Source organism: Equus quagga, chromosome 15, assembly GCF_021613505.1.
Source record: "Equus quagga isolate Etosha38 chromosome 15, UCLA_HA_Equagga_1.0, whole genome shotgun sequence".
In the NCBI taxonomy this organism is placed as follows: Eukaryota; Metazoa; Chordata; class Mammalia; order Perissodactyla; family Equidae; genus Equus; species Equus quagga.
In genome coordinates, this window is record NC_060281.1 from 39,057,488 (window position 1) to 39,080,749 (window position 23,262).

Sequence of the window (23,262 nt, forward strand, 5' to 3'; positions counted from 1 at the left end):
AGTCTGGATCTTTCCCATCTTGGGATCTTTGTATTTGCCCCCAACTCTGCGTGGAACAAAGGAAGATCTAGGTCATTATGTGCTTGTCCCTTTCTATCCACTGTGCCCTGCTTTAAAGGTAGTATATTGGAAAGACCTTCCCTCACCGCCCTCCTCTATTAAGTTTTCCCTGTTCATTCATTATCCTGCATCTGGTTAGTTTTCCTTATGGACTAGCAAATGAAAAGCACTTAGTAAATACATATTGCATAAATGAGGCCATAACAATAGAAAAATCTACAAATTACAAAGAATTATCTGAATCAGAGCAATGCATGGAGAGTAGAAGATGGAGTTGAAGGCCACTTAGAAGGAAGAACTGACAGTTTTGGCTAGCAGATTAGAATGTGATGATAAAGAAAGTGGAGTCCTGGATCATAGATGTTCTTTGCTTGGGCACTTGAGTAGATGATGGTGCCATTAACTCAAATACCAAGAAGGAAAAATAGTAATAATGTATTGGAGGGTTGGGGGAATATTGAATTTAACTTGGTCTGAGTTGCCATGGGACAATTTAGATAGCCAAGCTTTAGGGGCTGGTGGAAGTGGACCTTAGGAAAGAATTTCAGATATGAATATGGGAGTACTTCACAAGTAGGTTTCCCAAGGATCGTATGTAGAGGGACAAGTGGACCCTGGAACCCCTGGGAAAAATTCACATCAGGAAGTAGACAAAGAAGACGAGTCAGCACCTTTTGAGTCAGAATTAACCATCTGTGTGGGCTTGAACAAGACATGGGCCTTCTTCATGTTAAGGAAAAAGAATCTGGGTAGGTCTATTCCAACCATATGAACAGGGGAGTGTGGAACCAGTCTCCCTGGGTTTGTATCCCAGTGTCACCACCTCTTCGATGTATGATTTGGAACAAGGTTTCTACTCTCTTTGTGGATTAATTTCCCCCATTGTAAGGGACATCATAAAAGCACCTACCTCTTAGGGCTATTATGAGGATCAATAAATGGGAGAATATATGTACAGCACTCAGACCTGTTCCCAGTGCTTGGTAGTAGATGCTCAATAAATGTTAGCTATTTAAAAAGACAATTTACAAGATTTTATTTATCCCTCCTTTCTAAGGTTCTCCATGGGGAAACCAATTATGAAGTGGTCCCTCTGCTCTGAAGAGAGAGCTTCTTAGGTGGACAGAGTTTCCAGGTCTCCTCTAAGATGCGCATAACCCACTTGAGACTGAATGTCACTTTAATGGAGGCTTTCCAGTTGTACCTTTAGGCCTACGGTGATCAAAATGTTGAGGAGTAGAAAAATCCAAGAGAGGAAGTGACTGGGGAGGGCTTTAAGAAGTAGAAAGAAAAAAAAGTTCTAAAGCTGTAAAGAAAAAAGTGCAGGTGGTAAAATGGGATGGTGCAGAACTTGGTTATGATGCTGCGTGGATCTTCTCTGAGTCTCCATCAATGGTCCTCCAAGCCGGGCCACTCTCTGGAGCTGGTAGATGGAGAAAGAACACTCAGACCTTTTTTATGGAGTCTTGGACCTGAGACCTTCGGAATTAGATGGCCACTCACGGGCATCGAACAGGGCTTCTCTCTAATCTGCAATAGAAAAGAGAGAGCTGAGCACTCCCTGACTAGAGCCAGACATTTCTTAGCCTTTTCTGTGCCCTGTCTGCTTTCCCTTCTCCTCCTTGGTGCCCTCTTCACTCATCTACAGCACTTGTCTGGCTGCTTTTCTTTGTGTTCTTCACAAGGATGTGTCCACAGAGAGGGAGGCCAGAGGAAATACGCTCTTCTTTTTAACCTTCTTGTCCCTTGAGCATGGGCTTGGACTTCTCTGGGAGCTCTTTACTCATCTCTTCTTGTTCCCTAAATTAGATGGCTTTGTGACTCAGTATCTGAAAGGCACCAGCATGTGCAAACTGATGTGAAGGCTGCCATTACATCGGACACAGTCCTGGACACAGGACAAAACTATACTAGATTCACCATTCTCTTAACAGTGATCGTGGCCCACTCACTCTCCTGGTCGGGAACTTGATCCCATCTTTTTCATCTTTTGAAAGACCTAATACAGTGTCCTGCATGCAGTAAGGGTGTGCAACCACCTAGAAATCGATATCTTTGATTTAGTTAGCCTCAGCATGAAGCATCTATTTCTCATGGCTAATATGTCACCTCTTGCTGCCATTAGGAACTCCCAAGAACAGAAATTTCTTTTATAGATTTGCCTAGAGAGCTGCTAGTGTGTTCCAGGCACTATGGCTTGTTGTTTACTAGTTCTGGGTTTATCTCTCTGTCTCTGTATGTCATTATCCACCGCTCATTAGCCATGAAACCTGAAGCCGGTTACCTACTTGATGTCCCTGTTTCTTCATCTTTAGGGTGGGGATAAACCCAGCACTTGTATCTTAAGTCATCTGGGGAGGATTTAGAGTAGCACCCACGCATATTAAAACTCCATGGATAGCACTGTCCTCCATTTTGAAAGGTTCATTCATGACCCCCGCACTGATGACTCTCAAGACAGCATCATCAGGTGCCTGCTGTGGGGCTGGGGGTTTAGTCCAAAGGGGAAGGAGAACCTCTGAAAAGTTTGGCATGAGAAAATGTACTCATTGAAAATAGTAGGAGGACAGATGCACGGGGAGATAGGAGGCAGGGGTGCCACTTACACTGTATTCTCTTTTTTAATAATGCAATGGCTTCCCATTATACTTAGAATAAAATTCAAACTCCTTAGCTGTGCCGTGACTCTTCACCTGATCTGGTTCTCCCTACGTCTCTAGTCCTGCCCACTCTCTCTGCTATCCGTTGGCTTCTCTGAACTTTGGTTCTAGTAGTATCCCAATCCCAATTCCACTCTAGTCCTTTGCTCTTGATGTTCTTTCTCACACTGCCTAGCAAGAGCTCTGGCCATTGTCCAGGGTCCTAGGAGATAATCTAATCTGTTGGAATTTCCTTAGTGATAAGAGGGTCTTTGTCATTTATGGGGAGCCTCTTGGACTGCATCTCATAGTTTATTCTCTTGAGGCGACTCATGGTGAGGACTGGTCATGTCAGAAAGACCAATCATGTGATTAGAGGGTTGTTGCTTTGAGCTATATGATCTCAGCTTGACTGGGGATGGGTGAGGGCTGAGAGTGGAGTTCAATTACTATGTGGTCAAAGATTCAATCAATAAAACCTACCTAATGAAGTCTCAATAGAAAGTATGGACACCGAGGCTTGGGGGTACTTCCTGGGTTGTCAATACTCCATACATTTGACCTGTCCTATTCACTGCTATTTTCCTCAACGCCTAGCAGAGTGCTTGGCTCATGGCTGACCGTCGATGATTGTTGGATGGATGAAAGAATTAACTATAGGTGTGTTGATTCATATTTACAAGAGACGGCCTTGACATAAACCCCAGTACTGATAATTGTACATGCACCTTATCTGTGCCAGATTATTTATGTCTCTGGATGCCAAAGTCCTGTAAGATTGCTTAGTAACACTGTGAATTGAAAGGTCAGGGATAATCATACTGTCCCTTTGATCTCATGGTATTAAAGGGGTTGGCTTGGGCCAAGTATTGGGGTAGCTGGGGAGAAGAAGAAATGATCTTGCGAACGGTCTTGGGAAGAATGTGCCTGACTGTTCCTTTCCAGGCCTCTGCAAATGGTCATGTGATTAGGGGAAGCTCTTCATGTCCAGGAATATGTAAGTTTTACTTTCCCTAAAGTTGGGAAACTTGTAATTATGGTAGGATGTGCCAAGATGACCTGCATTCCAATCTTCCGACTCCCAACTCTCTCCTTGGCCCAGTCTGCTCTCTCCCACAGAGGGATCAAAAGGCACCAAGATTAGCCATCAAGGAAATTATTGCCCCATAACCACTGATGATAGCAACTCCCAGCCCATTCCAGAAAACTATGAACCAGGTGTCTCGTTAATCTGGGATGCCAAAAATCTGAAAAACTTCTACCAGAAGATCTTGATTCAGAATTTTTTTTTTCTCTTCTTGGAGCTGATCTAAGCCATAGTCAAACCAAGGAGGGAAGAGAGATCATAGACACTGAGGGTCCCATCATGGAGAGGGCTGAGTTCACTACACCAGGCCTGACCCATGACACCCAGAGAAGAGGTGAAAAGTCCCTGGGAGGCTGTGTCCCTTTTCTCTATACTCTACTCCACCAAATACCCAGCCCCCAAACTCAGGAAAGAGAAGGAAATTCTAGATGATTAAATTCCCCATACTGATGAGAACGAGGGATATTGGGTAGAAGAAATAAAAAATAACACTTGGGTGACTCCAGACATTTTCTGTTCATTTGAGCTCTGGTTTTCAGTAAGACTCTGCTTCTGTTTGATTCTCAGCACTTTGCTGTGAGGCCCCAGATGGTCTGCTTTCTGCTGAAGTCTCCTGCCTGTCCCATTCTCAGTCTTTACTCTGACTGCAGGGGACTCTTCATGTCCCTTCAACTAGTTAGTTCATTTCTGCTTGGCAGCTCCTGTGCTCACTGTTCCCGCTGCACAGCACCTCTTCCCCCAGCTCTCTCAGGGCTGGTTCTACCTTAGTCCTCAAGTCTCAGAAAATCCATTACTTCCTCCTGGAGGCCCTCCCTATCGTTGCCGGCTACATAGCCCCTCCCCACCTCCTAACCATTTCTCTCCATAACATCACCCAGCTTATTTCCCTCATAGAACCATACATTGCACACAGTTGACACATTAAAGGTGCTGAGTTTGTTGAGAGTGAATGAATAAGTAAAGATATGAATACAAGACTGAGTAAAGGAAGGTAGGGGCCAAATTTTTCACTATTTTAATGCTCCCATAGTGACTAGCACATGACTGAGTTCATGTCTAGTTTCAGTAAAAAATCAAAATATTTGAATTTTGATATATTTGGAAGGCACCTTAAAGATAAGGCATGATTTATGAAAAAAGTATGAACGAAAACTGTGTTTTCCTTAAACAAACACTATCACTTTATCACTGTGATAGTCCTCATTATTTCACTGTGAAATGGGGGTAATTCTATTTGCTGTGAGAATGCAAGGATACAGCATAAGTGAAAGTGTTCTGTAAACTATAATGAAAGATACAGGAACCCACTCAAAGCCTTATTTTACCGAATCCTGAAACACTGAGAAGCTGTAACTTGCTGAAGATGAATAGAGCCCATTATCAGCAGCTCTTGTTTCCGACTTGCAGTCTGGTGCTTTTAGTTAAAACTGTTCAAATAATATCACAACAACACACCAAAAATGAAAATAACACAGAGACATATGCATTAATAACCCAGTCTGACATCTGATCAAATCAGCTATGTCAGTGTTCCTGATTCTTTCCAGAATGTTTCCATTTGTAAATGCAGTAATAAAATTTTGAACTTTTTAAGTACTTTTTTTTCAGCCCTGTTTTATAATTGGATACTGAAATATGTAAAGTCCATTTCAGCCATCATTTTAAATGCCTGACTCAGTTCCAGGACCCTCTATCCTGGCTCTCAAAATATGTTTTGCAGATTTCTGAGGGGCTCTGTTACACTTTCAAGGAGTCCACAGGGTTAATATTATTTCCACAATAATAATAATAATACATTATTTCTTGTGTTGGCTCTCATTCCCCTACTGTGTACAGTGAAGTTTTCTAGAGTCCACACGAGCTGTGATACCCAACACTGAACACAGAGGCAGATCGGAGGATGTAGCCATCTTCTAGTCAGCCAGACATTAGACTTTGCATTAAAGAATGTCACACATCTCAGTAAAATTTATTTTGTTTTGGAAACAATGCACATTTTTCATCATTATGTTTTCTATATTGACCTATAATTGGTTTATTCTTACTATCTTTTAAAAAAAATTTTTTTTTCCTTTTTCTTCCAAAGCTCCCTGGTACATAGTTGTGTATTTTTGAATTGTGGGTCCTTCTAGTTGTGGCATGTGGGATGCCACCCCAGCATGGCCTGATGAGCAGTGCCACGTCCATGCCCAGGACTCTAACCGGCAAAACCCTGGGCCGCCAAAGCAGAGCACTGGGCCGGCCCCTATTACTACTATCTTAATAAAAATTAATAAATACATTGTTAAAATTTCTCAGTTTCAATCTCTAATGCAATAAATATTGACGGATGTAACCAAAATGAGCAAAAGCTCTTTGGAGTCCCCAAGAAATTTTCAGGGTCTAAAGGCAGCCTGAGGCTAAAAGCTGGAACCTGTCACTCTTCCCAGTGAACCTGAACCTTGCAATCCTCTTGGTCCAGTATCCACCTGCTCAGCTGCGACCTAAAATTTTAGGTCATACTCAATAACTGAGTACTGACTCCTTGTTTATTGCAGAGATATCTGAGCCAGGCCACATCCAGATATGTCTTCATCCTTCATTCTTCTTCATCCCAGTTCTAGTCCTGGGGTGCTTTACTGTGTGGTCTGAAAACCTTGGGTGGTGGGCTGGAAATGGACCGGCAGCTCCTGGGACCCCTTAGCTGTATTGATAGGGCTTAATGAAGCCCACAGCTTTGGCCCCCTCTCACCTCTCTTGTCCTGCTTCTTCTGTTTCTGACTTCCATTTGTGGTTTCACTCTACCTCTCAGATTCTAGTGAATCCTGTTTTTCTCAACCTGAGTCCACAGTCTCTGATGTCAACTTGAGTATCAGGCAGAATGTGTCACTCTGATGTTAAAGTAGCAGGTTTTCTGTCTGTCACTTTCTCACAGTTTCTTGGTGGTTGGCAGCCATGTGACAGCACTAATTGCTCTGAAACTGGACCCTGCCCCATAGTTACAAGGAAATGAGTTACTAATGCAACAGCACAATGAGGGAGAGAAGGAGCTGGCGCCTGAAGAGGCTGTCAAGAGGGTCTCTGGAGGATGTAAAAGGGAAGGAGGGGAGTTTTCCTCTATAGGGTGCTGTGCTGTGTTATCAGAGATGGCCAGGGCTTCTCTCTTTGGCTCTGAGACAAGGAAATTGGTTCTGGTGGCTGCCATGGGTCCCAGTCCTGTGAAGGATCAGGTCACCTTCAGGCACCGTGACCCCCTGAGCCCCTGAGAAGACTTGGCAGATGCAGAGGCTACGGTCATCAGACTCCAGCCTGAAGAAGGGTCTAAGGGGCCCAGAGAATGGTGAATGGGGACATGTGTAGATGTGTGATCTGTCCCCATGTTATAGAAGGAAACATCTCCAGCTCCATTATCCAGGAAGATGCCCTGCTGGCGAAGGTGCTCTGTCACGAGAGAATCTTCTCTGAAGAGGACAGGTTTCCAAACATATCTAAGATGAAGAAGCCATTCTGAAGAACCAGTAGGGCCTCCCCTTTCCTCTCAACACTGTCTATACAAACCCCACAGCCCACACTACCATGTTTTCCACCTCTACCTCTCAGTAATGTCTCCCTGAGGAGAAGCTCTCCAGGCCCAGAACACAAGGCCAATAGTTGAATCTCCCTGGGCTATCAGGCACACTCTGCCTGGAGGGGCCCCATCCTACGCTTCTCCAGTCCTTTGACAGGAAGAGCTCAGGATGAGCGGTGTCTGGGTCCAGGACCATGTCAGCTTCAGAGGAAAACTCAGGTTTAGGACTGGGGTCTCAGGAGATTGTGTGATTCCTGGTCCCCATAGAGGTCCCAGAAAGCTGGTGGGAGATCCCCCATGTGGCAGCCTTTTCCGTGACAGTCCCTTGATCCCAGGCCCTAGGAAGCTCACAGCCTGAGAATTACTGAGGCTGCACCTCTATCTCTTGAGTGACAGGAGCGTTGCCTCAGGTAGAGGATAACTGGGGCTCCAAGAAGTGTAGAAAGTTCAGCAAATGAGGTGAAATCAATGGTTTGCACTTTCTTTCAACATTCTCAGATCAACCCCCTTTTCTATTCAAGACATATGATCTCTGGGACTTTCTGTAGTTAGAAACTTTCCCACTTGGCTTAAACCAGTAAAGAGGCCCTATCTTTCTCCCAATGAAGCAATTAAGGCCAATTTTTCCCTACACAGCTTCCTGGGGGGTAAAGGGTCCCTTCATTGGTACTTCGTGTTCCACCAGTTTAACCAGATGACAACTGACTTAGATGACCTGCAAGGGTGCCCTTCAAAGAGTAAAAAAGGAGGATAGTGTCCCCAAAAGTCAATCTGCTGCCTGAGAGGTGTGTGTGGCAAAAAGGAGAGGAAACTATTTCCATCCAGTTTTGCTTTAACAACAGGGGTCTGGGTCTGCAGCTGTGACCTCTCTGGATGTAGGAAATGCTTCAGACCCTGACATTCTGCAGACTCTCCCGTCTGCAGTTATTATTACTTACTCAATCTACATTTCTATTGTGTTAAACTGACTTTCTCCTTTCCCTAAGTTGATATGTCTGACTGTGACAATTTAGAAATTGAAAAGAGGAAGGAGGAAAGGTCCCAGTGCCGTAGTATCTAGTAAAGTCTGGATTCTTTGGTGCTTTTGCGCAGAAGGTGACAAATTGTAAAATGCAAAGTGCTCATTAGGACCAGGCAAGTGGATCTCCTCCTCTCCCACTTGCCCACCTCCCCTCCCCTCGCAGGCTACACACAGAGTATCAGTGTTCTCTTGGAGCAGGAAGGCATCTCTGGCACCCGTCTGTGCCTCCCTGAGACAGGCTTGGGGAAAGCTTATTCCCTTTCCCACCTGTGGCTCTTCAACTGTGCAGTCTGTACCATCTCCCAGGTTATAAATAGTCAAGCCAGTATTGTCTTCTTTCAAATTAATCCAGGATCAATAGAGCAACAACTACTACAATGTAACCTTTGTGGAGGTCCACTATTATGGTAGACCTCTGTAATCATGGAACAAATATTTACTAAAAGGAAATTTTGGTGAGAACTCAGCCGTAGAGTTGACTGAAAGCTGCGGAGATTCCCTGACAGAAGAGCTGGGATAAAGCTTCGTGGGGGATACTGACAGTGAACCAATCCCAGCCCCCTGCTGCCCCCAGCCTGCTTCAGGCCCCCTTGTTCATCACCTCTTATGTGTGCTGTTGGCTGGCTAGTGTAGAGGAAGAGCAGGAACTGAGGGAACGTCAGAGGGGCTCAGCAGCATGTGAGAGGGTTCTTCTCCATCCTGCAATGAGACAGACAGAGAGGAGAGCTTCATGAGATAATGGCTAACCATGGAGAAAACAAATTGTGCATGGAGTATTTCAGAAATGCTAAATTTACACAATTCCTCTTGAATTTACTCTGAAAAAACAGAAGCAAATGAATGTCCTCAAAAGAACCACCAGGAGCTGAATTTGTATTAAACGATAAAGGACTGGCCCTTTCTATGAACACCATTGGCCCGTTCCCACTGCCCAGGGAATTGTCAGGATACAGAAATGATATATGATTAGCTGGATGAAAATTATAAGTACTGGCTTAGCTTTACTTTTGGTCAACAATATAGTGCTCCACGTAGCCATATGAATGGATGCAACCCGTGCAGAATGGAAGCAAGCAAGGCTGAGGGATTAATTCCTAGGACATGAGAGTTCCAAGCCCTTGCTGCTGCCTCTGTTCATTTCCTCTCTCTGGTTCCCAGGCTTCCAGCTGTCAGAGGTGTGGCCTTTGTGTGACAGTGAACTTACCCTTTTACTTTTTATGTGATGTTCTTTCTCTTTTACACACTGTCTTCCCACACTTACTTATGTGCAAATGCTTTCTCCTTTTTCAGTCTCCTTTTCCCCTGTGAGACTATCTTTTTCCCTGTGGAGTTTCTTGATAAGACAGATGCTCCAGCCATGAGGAGGAGCAGAGAAGACATGATGACAGCCAGGACACCATCCAGAGAGATGTATTGGGAACAAAGGATTCTGAAAAGGGAGCCATAAAAGTCCCATTTAGTGAGAAAAAGAGACCTGGGATGAGAGCTCCCCTCAGGACTCATATCTAAAGAGCTCCCCCAGGTCCCTGCTATGTTGGCTTCTCTCTCAGAAACCCCAGATAGAGAAAGGGTCACTCCACAATGAGTGCCAGGGCTGGGGGCCCAGGAGACAGAAAGCAGAAATACCTGTAGTTATCATGAAGAGGGCCATGGTGAATAAAAGCTACCAGCCATGCTGGGTCACCACAGCCATCACCCTAGGACAAGCCACCATGTCTTCTTGCCTGGAATATTGCAATGCCCTCCTCCTACTTCTGCTTACACCCTCTGCAGTCTATCCTCAGCACAGGAGCCTAAGTGAGAGCATGTTATTTCTTTTCTCAAAGCCCTATACCATTTCCTATCTCACTCAGACTAAAACCAAAGTCCATCTGTGGCCTACATTGCCCCATATGGTGTGGACCTATTGCCTCTCTGAGTTCATCTCCTCCAACTCTCCCTACACTCAATCTATTTCAGCCATACCTGCCTCTTGGGGTTCCTTGAAACTTCCAGACATGCTTTGGACTCAGGGCCTTTGCATATGATTTTCCTGTTATCTGACTTGCGCAGTCCTCAAATATCTGCACAACTCATTCTTCACTTGCCAAACTGCCATGTTTTCCCTGAAGCCTTCACTGATTACAATAATAACACTCCCTTATAAGTACAACTCTGCTACGCACCTAGCACTCCCTATGCCCTCTCTCAGTAATTTTTTCTACAGTACTTATCACCACCTGATATAATCCACAGTTTAATGAATCCACAGTTTCACCCTTTGTTTTAATTACTTCATTAATTGTGCTCTGCCATGCTAGAATGTGAGCCCCATGAGGGCAGGGATCTACATGTATTTTGTTCAGCGATTTATCTTCGGTTTCTGGAACAGTGCCTTGAACACATGTGATGCATGTTAAATGTTTGTTGAATGAATTCATCAATGTCTGTGGATAGAGAATGTCCCTGCTCTGGCCCTTGGGAAATCTCATGGGCAGGAAGGGAGGGCTTCAGCAGGCAGCACCTCTGGGTGTAAATAGACAGCTCCCTATATCACTCTGTTTTATGATTCTTCTAAATGTTAAAAATTGCTGCAGGATAAGGACCATAAAAGGGAACAAACAATCAGATTTACTCTCAGAGAAGAGGCTTATACCCCATGTGTTTTGAGACTGTTTGATTTTCCCCTTGTGACAAGGGAAGAGGCTCCAGCTCAACTGCAGCCTCCAGGCTTTCAGGGCCCAGGACCCTTCCATCCCACACCCTACCTCCCCATTTACACTCCAGCCTCCAATATGACTCTTGAGGATCCTGCCTCCACACAATGAGCCTCCAGAGGGCAGGGAACTAACCCGGAATGGAAATCACAGTTTCCTTCTCCTGGCCAAGCAGGGTGTTATTGATGGAGTAGGACACATTCCTCACAGAGTGGTCCCTGATGATCACAACCGTGGTGACCAGGAAGAGGCTGCCTGCACTTACCGTGTGATCGTCCCCCAGGGCGAATATGATCTCACCATAGGAGTCTCTCCAAACTGCTCCGGGCTCTGGGTGCCACCCTACAGATGTGCACTCCAGCCAGATGCCCCCATCCTCCTGGCCCTTCATTTCAATGAGGGTCTTAGAGCCCAGGACTGAGGAGAGAGACCAGGGCTCAGATAAAATGGCAATGGTGTCTTAGTCAGCGTCTTAGCGGTGAGAGCCAAGGGAAGGGGGGAGAGAGCAAGTGTCCACCGCCCAGAGAAACTGATTATGCATATTCCATGCATTCCTGCAGTACCCCTTCTGTGAAGGGAGGAAGGAAGAAAGGAAAGGAGGGAGGGACAGAGGAAAGAAGGAAGAAGATAGGAAGGACAAAAGGAAGGAAGAAAACCTTGACGTTGGAGAATGCAGGGAGACCAAAACGCCAAATAGAATGGTGAGATCTCTAAGGATAAAGGATTACATTGCACTTTTCTTTGTGCTCCACCTACAGACCCCATCACAGTACCAAGCTTCTGCTGCTAATAAGTGTTTGCTGATTGATTCATTCAGCTAGAGGTTTTAATGTTCTCACTTTTGTGTGGGTGTGTCCACTCTGACCTGAAACAAGCCGGTGGAGGACTCCGCTTTTGGCCGTGGTAGGGCTTCTCAGTAGCCTTGGCTTCCTGAAGCTCTAGGGTAATACGATAAGGACAGAAACCTGCCCGGCAGGCAGAATCTTATGAAACTTTTTAAGCTCAAGACCATGATCCCAGCAAACTAACGTGTGTGAGGTTTAGGCACTGTTCTTTGTTGTTATCAGTAGAGGTTATGTGGATCATAATTCACAATATCAGTAATCTGTACAGTAATGTTTTATGAGTTTTTCTGTATGTGTGTTGCATTTCATAAGAAAAAAATGTCTAAATCTAAAACTTGTTACTGAGGAAGACCCTCAGAGATCTCCAAGAAGTAAACATAAGAATAACCTGTAGGGATCCAACATTCTCCCTGTTCAAGGCTGCAGCTGAGTTCTGTGTGCTTCTCAAGAGGTGATGCTCACAGCTCAGCAGGGCAAACCCACTCATTTGGCCCTTGGGCAGGAGGAAGCCACCCTCCCTGTGTAAAGGGGACTCCAGGCAAATATCTACTGGTCTACCATAGGCATGGGGTTCGGACAGAAACTTTACCCAAGAGTCACACTGTGAAAATGCAACAGAAAAAATGAAATGACACATTTGCTACCATCAGGAGCATGATGGCCTCATCGTAGGATTTCCCTTTTAGGAAATAACAATGGTAGATGCCATTTTCACGGGCTGTGACATTGTGGATGATCAGCGCCACGCTCCCCTTGCTAATCTCTTCCTTCACAAAGATTGTCCTTCCTCGGTACTCCTCCATCTGCTCCTCTGTCCTCTGTCACCCGCCCTTATACACAAGCACTGCTGGGAGAACTGAGACCCGAACCACCACACTTCTGTGTCTTCAGAGTTTTTCTCAGGTGACAGGTGGCAGCGTAACATGCTGTTCCTCTCATCATGGCCAGGATTGGACCAGCTGGCCCCAAGACAGTAGACTGCTCTGTTCAACAAAGGGGTAGAATCAGACAGGGGCCTCAGCCACCAAAAATCGAAGGCAGGAAAGGAAGTGCATATTCCAGGGCACAGACAGATTCCTTCTCTATTTCTAATATATTGCAGACATCTTCTTTCTGAGGCCACAGGGGCTTCCTGGGCTGAGGATTCTGGGGGCCAGGAGCTGTGGCTGGTCCAAAGCAATAGATACCTAGTAGGAGTGTCTATTGAGGCGGCTAAGGCTTCCTGAACAAAACATTGAGAAGCAGACACTGAGCGCCCCCTACTGACCCTGTGCTCACAGAGGTTTCCTTCATTCCCCAATCTAGCACAGAGTGTGTGTAAACTTGAGCTGTCCAGTATGGTAGCCACTAGCTGGTCCCAATGGAAATGGGCTGTAAATGTAAAATATACAGACAATTTTGAAAATCTAGAATAAAAACTATTAAATATCTTTTTGTTAATATTATATAATAAAATTTGGATGATAGTATTTTGGGTTTGGTGTTAAAATATATTATTAAAATTTATTTCATCAATTTCTTTTTAATCTTTCCACTTTCTTTTGATTTTTTATTTTTTTTTGGGTTTTTTATAAGATTGGCCCTGAGTTAACATCTGTTGCCAAAATTCCTCTTTTTTTTTTTTTTTTTTTTGCTTGAGGAAGGCTGTCTCTGAGCTAACATCTTTCCCAAGCTTCCACTATTTTATGCGGGATGCCACCACAGTGTGGCCTGACGAGCAGTGCTAGGTCTGTGCTAGGGATTGGAACCTGTGAACCGTGGGCTGCTGAAGTGTAGCGTGGGAAATTAACCACTACGGCAACAGCCAGCCCCTCAACCCTTTTAAATTTAAGTAAAAATTTCAAAATTGTATGCAGCTTGCCTTTGTGACTCTCATTGCGTTTCCATGGGACCACACTGGTACAAATTCAATAAGCATGTGCGGAAGGAAAGGATGAGTGAACACAACTGCAGCACTTCTTCAAACTACAGTGATTTCAGACTGAAGTGTTGATTTCCTTTTCTGAGAATCTGAGAAGACCTAGTGGCATGGACTCCATCTGAGACCAGTGCAAACAAGCTGAGGAGGTGGAAGAAAAGAAGGGAGCCTGGCAGGGAGAAATGCAAGGAAGCAGCTGGCTCCATAAGCACCAAAGATGAATCACCCTGAAGGGGCAGGGACCAGAGACCTAGGGGCACAGACATGGAGAAATCAGCCAAGGAGACTTGACACCACAGTTCCCATCTAGGTCAAACTTTCCCATAACCTTTGTTGGTATCATCATCACTCCAACTTCTGTCTTGGGCAGCCCCCTTCCCCTCCAGGTTCAGTTTTCTCCCGATAGATTGATTCATTCAACATTCCATGGGATAAGCCAACGATACAAGGATGAGGGAGGCAGTTTTCCACCCTGCTTGGTTCACTTCTCTGGTCAAAATTGAATTTCTCCAGTTGTCACTTCATATTCTTCCATAACTCTGCCATCCTTCCCTTCCTTCTCTCCAGAAATCAGACATTACTACCTGAGGTAAAGATTGTGATGGAAAGTCTCCCCACCTAGAAGGTTCCCCTCTCCTGTATAAATGATATAAGTACTATACCTGCCCCTGCCTCAGTTTCCACATTCTTGAAATGAGACTCCCTCACAGGGTTGTAGTGAGGATTAAAGCAGGGAAATGCACTTAAATAATTTAGCACAGCACCCAGTACATTTTAAATTATCGATAGATTTTAGTTATTATTCTTAAAAATCCTAGCTGTCATTCACTTGCTGAGTAAACTTTGGAAAGTTAATTCACTTTTCTGCACCACTGTTTCCTTTTTTATAGAAAGGAGACAATAAAGGGGTACCAAACTAAACTGTCATGTGGAATAATGGAATTAATATTAGTGACATGCTTCACATAGTGTGTGCATTTAGTAAGTAGTTTATTGTTGCAAAGTGTTGCTTTTAAGGAGGAGACACTCAGCTCCAGGCTGAGCAGGGGAAAGCAAGGATGTTACTTCAACCTGAGGGTCCCCATTCCAATCAGCAGATCCAGGGGTCACTGGTGTCTCCAGGGAAAGGTCAGACACCAGGTCAGGAACAAGAGAACTCTGCACTCAGATCAACGCTGGGCAAATGTTCAAGGCAGTGGAATCCCATGATTGAATTCTGAAAACAGGCCACAGGCCACAGATGCCCGCAGAAGGTGGTGTGTAGGAAGATGTAGATATGATATTCACAATGGCATTGTAGAACGTTACCTCACCAGTCCCATGGTCCAGGAAAACTCCCACACTTTTAGGAGGATAGGCAATTGCCAGATTGGTCCTGGGGTAGGTGAGAGACAGATAGTCATTCCCATCAGACAGCTCCACAATCCAGATTCATTCTTGGGTGCTATATAAACCCACTTTTCTCTCATGTTCTCCCTACACACCCTAACATTCCACTCTTTCTTGTCCCCCATCTCCACCTCCCAAAAATGTTTCCCTTATGTAAAGCTCTTGCAGCCAAGCCCACGATAATGTCTATCAAATCTCTTAGGGTGGGCTGGCACATTCTGTTGCTCCTCTGCCCACCGCATGCTCCACTGGTCCTCAGAAACAAGGAGGATGGAGTTTGCCGTGTCCAGATCCAGAATCACATCCACTACAGAACGTTTGGGGATGGGCCTTGGGGTCGGCCATTGTTCCTACAACTCAGAGCTCAACTTTCAAGACCTGGCTATGGCTGACGAGGTCCAAATCCAGACCTGGTATTCCCAACCTTGCCTGAATGTGACCCTCTCAGCAACACCAAAAGAAAGGCCCAGGAGTCCTGTTTTTGGTGGAGTAGAGTTCTGAGGGTCTGGGTCTGCCTAACGGGACATCTCAAGCTGGCTCCTTCCTTCCATGTTTTTCCTATTTCCCTTCCCAAAATGACTCTGTGCATCTGAACTTCATAGTCACACAGATTTACATTTCAATCTTTACCACTCCTGAGCTGAATGACTTTCCCTTTTGTGCGGTCTCCTTTTCCATAGACTGAAGCTACATAATATCCTTGAGCTTCAATTTCCTTATCTGAAAAATGGGAATAAAAATACTAATCTCTAGGGTAGAAAAAGATAACACCTGTTTCATATGTAGTCCAGGGCCAGGCAGGGATGAAGTGCCTGAGGTTACGATAGCTCCATGCATTTTCTGTGTTAGAGGCCACGCTGCGGACTTTCTGTGCTCCCAGATCCACTCTCTTTCTTTCTCTACCGTCTTTTAGGCCCCAGGAATCTATCCTATATGGACAGCGTCACTGGGCTTCCTTGCCTCTGGTTACCTGTTGGGTTTGGCCAAAGGAAGGTACTAGCTGAAGATTGGAAGGAGAAAGAGAAGAGAGGCACAGCATGTATTTCTCCCACTTCCTCTGTCAACTTCAGAGGGTGATGCTCTCACAAAGGCCTGACTCCTCTCAGGCAGCCTGTTCTTGAGCTACAGCTTCCTTTGGGCTCCAGTAACTGCTCCCTCTCCCTATTCCCTCAAGCCTAGGTGTGATGACAGTTCCTCACTATGGTGAGTCCTGGGGCACTCCACACTCCTTTGCTAGTTTCCCTTAACCTGAATCCTGCCTTTGTAAATAGTTTCTTTCTAAATCCTCTTCAACTACCCAGTTTCAACATGCCATCTGTTTCTTGTTGGTTTTTTGACCAATACACATTCATTACCTCACTTAGTCTTTAACTCAACCATCACATAATAGGGATTATGATCATCATTTAAAAATGAGGAGACTAGAGTTCAGAAACATTGAGTAACTTGGGGACACACAGCAGCAGGAGGTGGCGTAAGAAGCTTGGGAAAAACAAAGATCTTTGCGTGTTGCCTTCTCTCCTTGGTCATTCCACATCCTCACTCTCCCTGCAGTGTTAGTTCATTCTGCCTCTCCTTCCCTCAGTCCACCCGTTATGCCTCTTCCTTCCCGTGAAGATCTGTGGACCCAGGAGAGCAATCCTCCCTGATTCTCTGGTCTCTCAGCAGGAAGGCCTTAGAGATGGGCACACCTTTGAGACCAGGACCTCAAGTCACCCACTTGGAACTTTCCCAGTCATGGGGACTGTTCTTCCCAGAATCTCAAGAGTTGGAGAAGAAAAATGGAACAAGCTTTCTAAGGTTGTTGTCCTAGGGAACATACAATGATTCTCTCACCAGCTTGGAAGAGTGTCATCTTCCATTCTGAAAGGCAGGAGACACAGACACAGAAAGGACATTATTTCCATTCTTCCGCCACCCTTTCTCGTCACTAAGCCTCTTCTCGCTCCCATTCTTCAGTCCCTTCCAATGTCCTGCTGCCTTCATTCACGGCTCTGCTGGGTGAGGCACGTAAGCTCTCAAAAATGGTGTACTTCCTTCTCTCCATCATGATGGGGCTGTGGGTGACATGCTAGGCTTTGCTAGGGTGTGGACATGTGTGCTGTGCCTGCAGGGTGAGGGGTGGCTGAAAATGACCAGACCCTGTCTCTGGAAGGTCTTCCCTGAGGCTACAGAAAATCAGGGGTGCTATCCCCCACAGAAAATGACCCTCTGGGCTAGATCTGATTATTCCTACTGGAATTGCAATGGGTCGCACAGCAGAGAAAATGTTTAAATGCTTAGTACACATGTGCCAGGAAAATCAGAGAACATCAGAGTCACTCACCAGCACAGGCCTGAGACTTCCCTCCACCTGCAATGGAAGAAAGGTAGAGACATCACCTGAAATATGTAATTTCTGAGTTGTGCCATTCTCTTCTCTTGCACCCATTCAATCTTTCTTTTTGACACCCACCCCCACCCTTCCTACCTTCCCCTTCTGCCCTTTCCATCTTCTCCTCCCTTCTCCTCCTTCATATCAAGTCTGAGAACACCAAATGCATGTTGATGATACCACACGCACCACATAAATGCTTTCCCAGCTGAGACCTGGCAGATCTATTTTGTATGTGTCTATACTCCCATACCTGAGTGTAGGTGTCACTGTGTGTATGCTTATATAGATATGTGTGCTGGAATCCATCTATCTCAACTGTAATATTTTCTGCATGCTTCCGAAAAGAATTGGGCAGCTTTCTGAGGAAGTTTTAGGTACTATTTTTTTAAAAGCACTTCTAATAAATTTATGACATCTGTGTCACTGTAGCCACTCCTTTTTTAGAGACACTTTTCTATCCTTCTTCTCTGACTTTCTCATCTTCTTAATTCACGCATTCTTTGTTTTCTTTTCAGCAGCTAGTGAGGTTATGTAAAACAACTAGTGAGCTTCCTGGCATGGGGGAGGCATTTCACCTAGAGAGTTCCATCTGCCTCCTCCTCCTTTCCTTTCAGGTACACCCCTGGATATTCTCTGGTGCCTTGATGGGCTGAACAGTCTATGGGCCCCTCTTGGAGAGACATTTAAAGTGCTTCTCTGTTTTAAAATAACAATACTCCCCTAACCAGTATTCCTTATTTCTGTCCCTTTATAGATCGACTCAGGACATTTCTCAGCCCAGGGTAGAGTTAGGAATGAGGAAAGGGGCTGGGAAGTATCCCAGCAGAGAGTCTTAGATGCAAATTCAGAGGAAATGTGAAAGCCACTCAGGCAAGAGCCCTGTAGTCCACCTCTCTCAAGTCTGCAATGGAACAAATGTAGGCAGTCATTAAGATTCTTAAAGCAGTGATACCAAGAGCTACTTGGGACCTTGGGGGAATCAGTATTTATGGAGTTCACACTAGAGCTTCTCTGGAAAATGAGCAGGAAAAACAACTTACTGTTAGGGAGATGGAGTGTGGAGCACCGCTGGAAAATAAACCTTAGAAATGACCCAGTGCAAAGGCAGGTGCGTGGGGTGGGGAAGGGGTGAGGTCTTTGGGCTCCCTCCCCCAAGCCAGGGTCATATGTTCCCTCCCAGGTCCGATAGCTTTTACCCTTCATTCTGTTCCATTTGTGCCCGTGCTGGTTCTTTTTCCTTTTATTATATCTCTTTCTCCTGGGATACAGCTTCTTTTTGCTTCTCTTGCCACAGGAAGTAACCTGCTACTGAGAGAAGCAGCAGGAAGACTGCCAGGGTCCCAGCAAAGGCTAGGATCAAGGTGCGGGTCCTCCAGAAGGGGTCTGCAATGAAATGGAGCTTTAGCCTCTCACCTCCAGGGCAGGGATCACAGAGTTGATCTCCTGACATTAAGTGCTCTCTCTCCTGCCAGCGTCTCAGCAATCTTTGGGTAAGACTTTGATAAACTCTTACTATAACGTAATAAGATTACTTGTCTTGAAATGTCTGCTTCTCATACCTGAATATGAATCACTTGAGCAATAGAATCACATGTTTTTTCTAACTTAATTTTTTCAATAGGTCACATTTAAATGGTTCAAATATCAAAAAAATATAAAAAGTCGTTTAAGTCTCCCATCCACTCCCTCCTCCATGCCTCCATTTATTAGCTTAATTAATCAGCGTAATATGGCAGCTAAGAGTGTGAACTTTGGAGTTGAAGGGCCTGAGTTCAAATTCTGGCTCCTCCACTTGACTGGCAGTGTGATCTTGGACTAATTATTTCACTGCTCTGCTCCTGGTGTCCTAATCTGTAACTTGGGGTAATAACAGTACCCCACTCATAAGGGTAAAGGATTAAATTAATGCTTATAATGTGCCTGACACAGAGTGAGGGCTATGCAAGTGTATATCAAATTTTAAAAATATAAATATGGTCTTATTTTTTCTTCTTTACACCAAAGATAGAATTCTATACAAACAGCTCTGCATTTGACTTTTTTTTAAGATACCCACCCACAGAATCACACCCCCCACCTTCGTGACAGCATCCAATCCAGAGAAAAGCTCCACTTCCATAAACCCTCTTTGAACTCCCCTAACACAAGCCCACTCCTATAGCAACTCTTCTCTAACACTCTCCTACTGAGACACTCCATGGTTACCACATGACGTGCATTCTCCTCCCTGTAACAAATAATAAACACAGCTTGGTATGTTCCTAGAGGCCTTTGTTTAGAGAACTTTGGCAGCACAGATGCTCTCCCACAGGTCAGCCTCCTGGGACCCACAGCACCATGCACCTGGAGGGGCCACCGAAGCCATCTGGAACACACCTGAACCTGAACAACTGTGTGCCATCACTGAGGAGATATTTTCTTATCCTTCCTATCCCCAACCTTCCACTTTCCTGCTTAGACCTTGGTGGCCAGCATGAGGGAGTTCTTTACTTGATATTATAGGGTGAAGGGGGGATTTTTCCCAGAGGAAAACCTCTGTCTTTCCCAAGGGCCTCAGAGAAACAAAATGGGGAGGCGGTGGAGGCAGTTCAAAGTGACCAGCCAGGGTGCTCTGAGGTGGATTTGGAGGATGACGTCTTCCTCTGCTTCCAGGGACCAGGGAGGAGCTAGCACAGAGTAAAATCTGGAGGCTCACCTGCAAACTTCAGCTCCACCAGGGTTATTTCAGAGAAGTTGCCATCTTGGAAATAACACAGGTAGTTTCCACTGTCAGAGGCCCTGACGTTATAAATTCGGAGAGTAGCCTTTCCTTCAGCGATGCCATCTCTTAAAAGTGAAGTTCTCCCTCGATACTCTGCCATCTGTTTGTCTTCCACTTCTTGCCCATTTGCATACATGTATACTACCTGCTTAAGGCTGGATCTCACCCACATCAGCTCCATGGTCTCCGCGCTCATGTTCAGGGACAGACGACAGGGCAGATCAGCATCTTCACCCACCACAGCCAGGATGGTTCCAGGGGGTCTGATCACAGAAAACTGAGCTAGTCAATAAAAGGAGAAGCTCCATCAGAGGGACTTGAGGCCATGAGGATAAGGTGAGAGCATCTCAGGCAGGGAGGGTGAAGTATGAATAACCTAGAGAGGAACGTGATCCTAACAGAAGTATAATTTGTCTAATTGTCATGAGTATTTTCAGCTTGGTATGGGACTTCCAGGTATGAGAAGTTGTCAGAGGTTCTGACTGGACACTCATAGGTAATTGCTTCAGATACATAAAAGCAGAATGTTCCCTACCTGAGCAGGGGGTAAGCAGCTGGAAGAAGATGAGGCCGACAAGGAAGTCGAGGAGAAGGAAGTCTAGGGAAGTTGCCATTTTCATCAGTGCTGCAGAGAGATGCCAGAAAGAGTTGAGAAGAAATTTTGACCTGGACCTAGAAGAAGATTGTGAATTCCACATCCAACCTCCACCTCCCCAGGACCAATTTGGTGAAACACACAGTCATGAATGTGGTGACTCAAGACCCTCTTCTGCCAAAATACCTGCTCGGGAGTTTCTTAACCTTTGAGTTTCACATGGAAAATCATCCATAAAAATATATAACATTAAATGTACATACATTAACCCTAATCAATCAGGAAAACTTTGTCTCTACTGTCCAAATATGTTGAGAATCCTTCCACTTTCCACACTTCCACTGCTACAGCCACATCCAAGCCTGCACCATCACACTCTGATTAATACAGGACCCTCCTCTCCTGATTGCACTTCTGCCCCCTACAGTCTGTGCTCAACACAGCAGCCAGAATGTGCTTCGAGTCACATCATGTCACTCCTCTGCTCAATATCTCCTATTTCACTCAGAGTAGATGCTGAAGTCCTCAGAATGGCCAACACGGCCCTCTGGGACCGGCACCTCTCACTTCATCTCTCCAACCCTCCTTGTCTGTTCCAGACACACTGCCCTTCTTGCTGGTCCTTGAACAGGCCAGGACAGAGGACCTCAGCTCTGACTCTTCCCTCTAGCTGGAACCCTCTTCCCCCAGACATCCACAAGGCTCACTCCCTCACCTCCTTCAAGTCTTTCCTCTAAAGTCAGTTCCTCCATGAGACCTTCTCTGACCACAGGATTATGGCAAACTGCTCCCATCCCCCTAAGCCTGCTCTCTTCTCCCCATTAAATTTTCACCATCTAGCATACCATGTGTTTACTGTCTGTCTCCACCTACACAAGTGGAAGCTCCACAAACAAGAATATTGGTCTATTTTGTTTTCTGATATGTGATGAGCCTATGCAATAGTGGGTGGTTCACGTGGAACCCTCAGAAACTTTTTGTTGAATAAGTGAATGGATGAGGATGAATTTATTAGCCCATCAATACTCACTAGCATTTTGTTTATTTATCTATTTTATTATTTATTTATTTTGAGGAAGATTAGCCCTGAGCTAACATCTGCCACCAATCCTCCTCTCTTTTTTTGCTGAGAAAGACTGGCCCTAAGCTAGCATCCACGCCCATCTTCCTCCACTTTTTATATAGTAGGACACCTACCAGAGCATGGCTTGACAAACAGTGTGTATGTCCACACCCAGAATCCCAATCGGTGAACCCTGGGCCGCCAAAGCGGAACGTGTGAACTTAAGTGCTGCACCACCGGCTGGCCACACTAGCATTTTAAATTGGTTTAGATGATCAGATTAACTGCTTGTCATCCATCAAGGGGAGGTGGAGAGTTGTGAAGATAAGCATCTGCCACTACTCAAAAAATTAATGACCTACTTTTTTGATCTGGCATAGAGAGAGAGCCTGGTCTCTTGTGCTTCCACAGGGAATTGCCTATATTAATGTATTTATTCCTACTTTTCAATGAAGTGGTTTCACAGAGCAAGCATGTCCTGGATAGCACATAAGAGTGTTACAACTCCGTGTGTTTCAGTGCACTCTTTTCACAATTGTTTTTTGGGGAAGAAATATCACTGGGAAGGAAATTATTCATTTCTTGTCTTCCCTTTTCCCAGGTGTTCACCAATGCTCCTTGGCTGATGGCCTCTGGGCTCACTAGTAATGGATAATTTCCCTGGTCTTAGGATCTCCACTGCTAGAGAAGTGCCTCTTCAAGGCAGAAATGTAAGAGCCTGTACTTGCAAAGAAGTGGCTAATATGTCAGGCTAGGAGCACACAGCAGCCCAACAAAGCTCATGGCTCTACGAAGTGCTGAGGTTCTCTCAGCCCAGAGGCAGGGCCTCTGCAACTCCCCACTCCCTGCCCAGTGCTCCCAACTGTGTCTTGGCTCAGAAAAGCACCTCCACCAACTTTTAGGCATGGTCTGTGGCATCAATATAAACCTTCGTGATAAGCAAAGTGTGGGGCCTTCACCAGCTGGCAAGGCTTGATTCTAACTGTAGTTCTAGCTTGGCTTCCATCCTAATGATACCACAGTTGGCTGCAGCCCTAGATAGTGGAGAGCCTGAGAGCAGGCCTAGGTGGACTACTCAGAGACAGGACTGAGATCTCTGGATCTAGCTCCTCCCTTTTCCCTTGGACCTCTCCCATCATGTATCCTCTCCTTCCCTGAAGATGTCAGGTGAAATGAGGTGCTGACAAATGACTTGAGGATGTGCCCATCTCAGGAACAACACTGCAGTCTCTGCTAAGCTCTAACCCATGGCCATCACCAAGTT

At 45.3% G+C, this 23,262-nt stretch overlaps 1 protein-coding gene and 1 pseudogene across 1 annotated transcript; both read right to left on the reverse strand.

The window, feature by feature from the left end:
- Nucleotides 1-6,905: 6,905 nt before the first annotated feature.
- LOC124227087 (butyrophilin subfamily 2 member A2-like) lies at nt 6,906-14,019 on the reverse strand (annotated as a pseudogene).
- Nucleotides 14,020-18,822: 4,803 nt separating this feature from the next.
- LOC124227088 (butyrophilin subfamily 3 member A2-like) lies at nt 18,823-20,960 on the reverse strand. Its single transcript, XM_046640990.1, has 3 exons — nt 20,876-20,960; nt 20,275-20,622; nt 18,823-18,962 (listed from the first exon to the last, which is right to left on the reverse strand). Exons 1-3 carry the CDS (start codon nt 20,958-20,960, stop codon nt 18,823-18,825), a joined length of 573 nt encoding a protein of 190 aa, XP_046496946.1.
- Nucleotides 20,961-23,262: the final 2,302 nt, after the last annotated feature.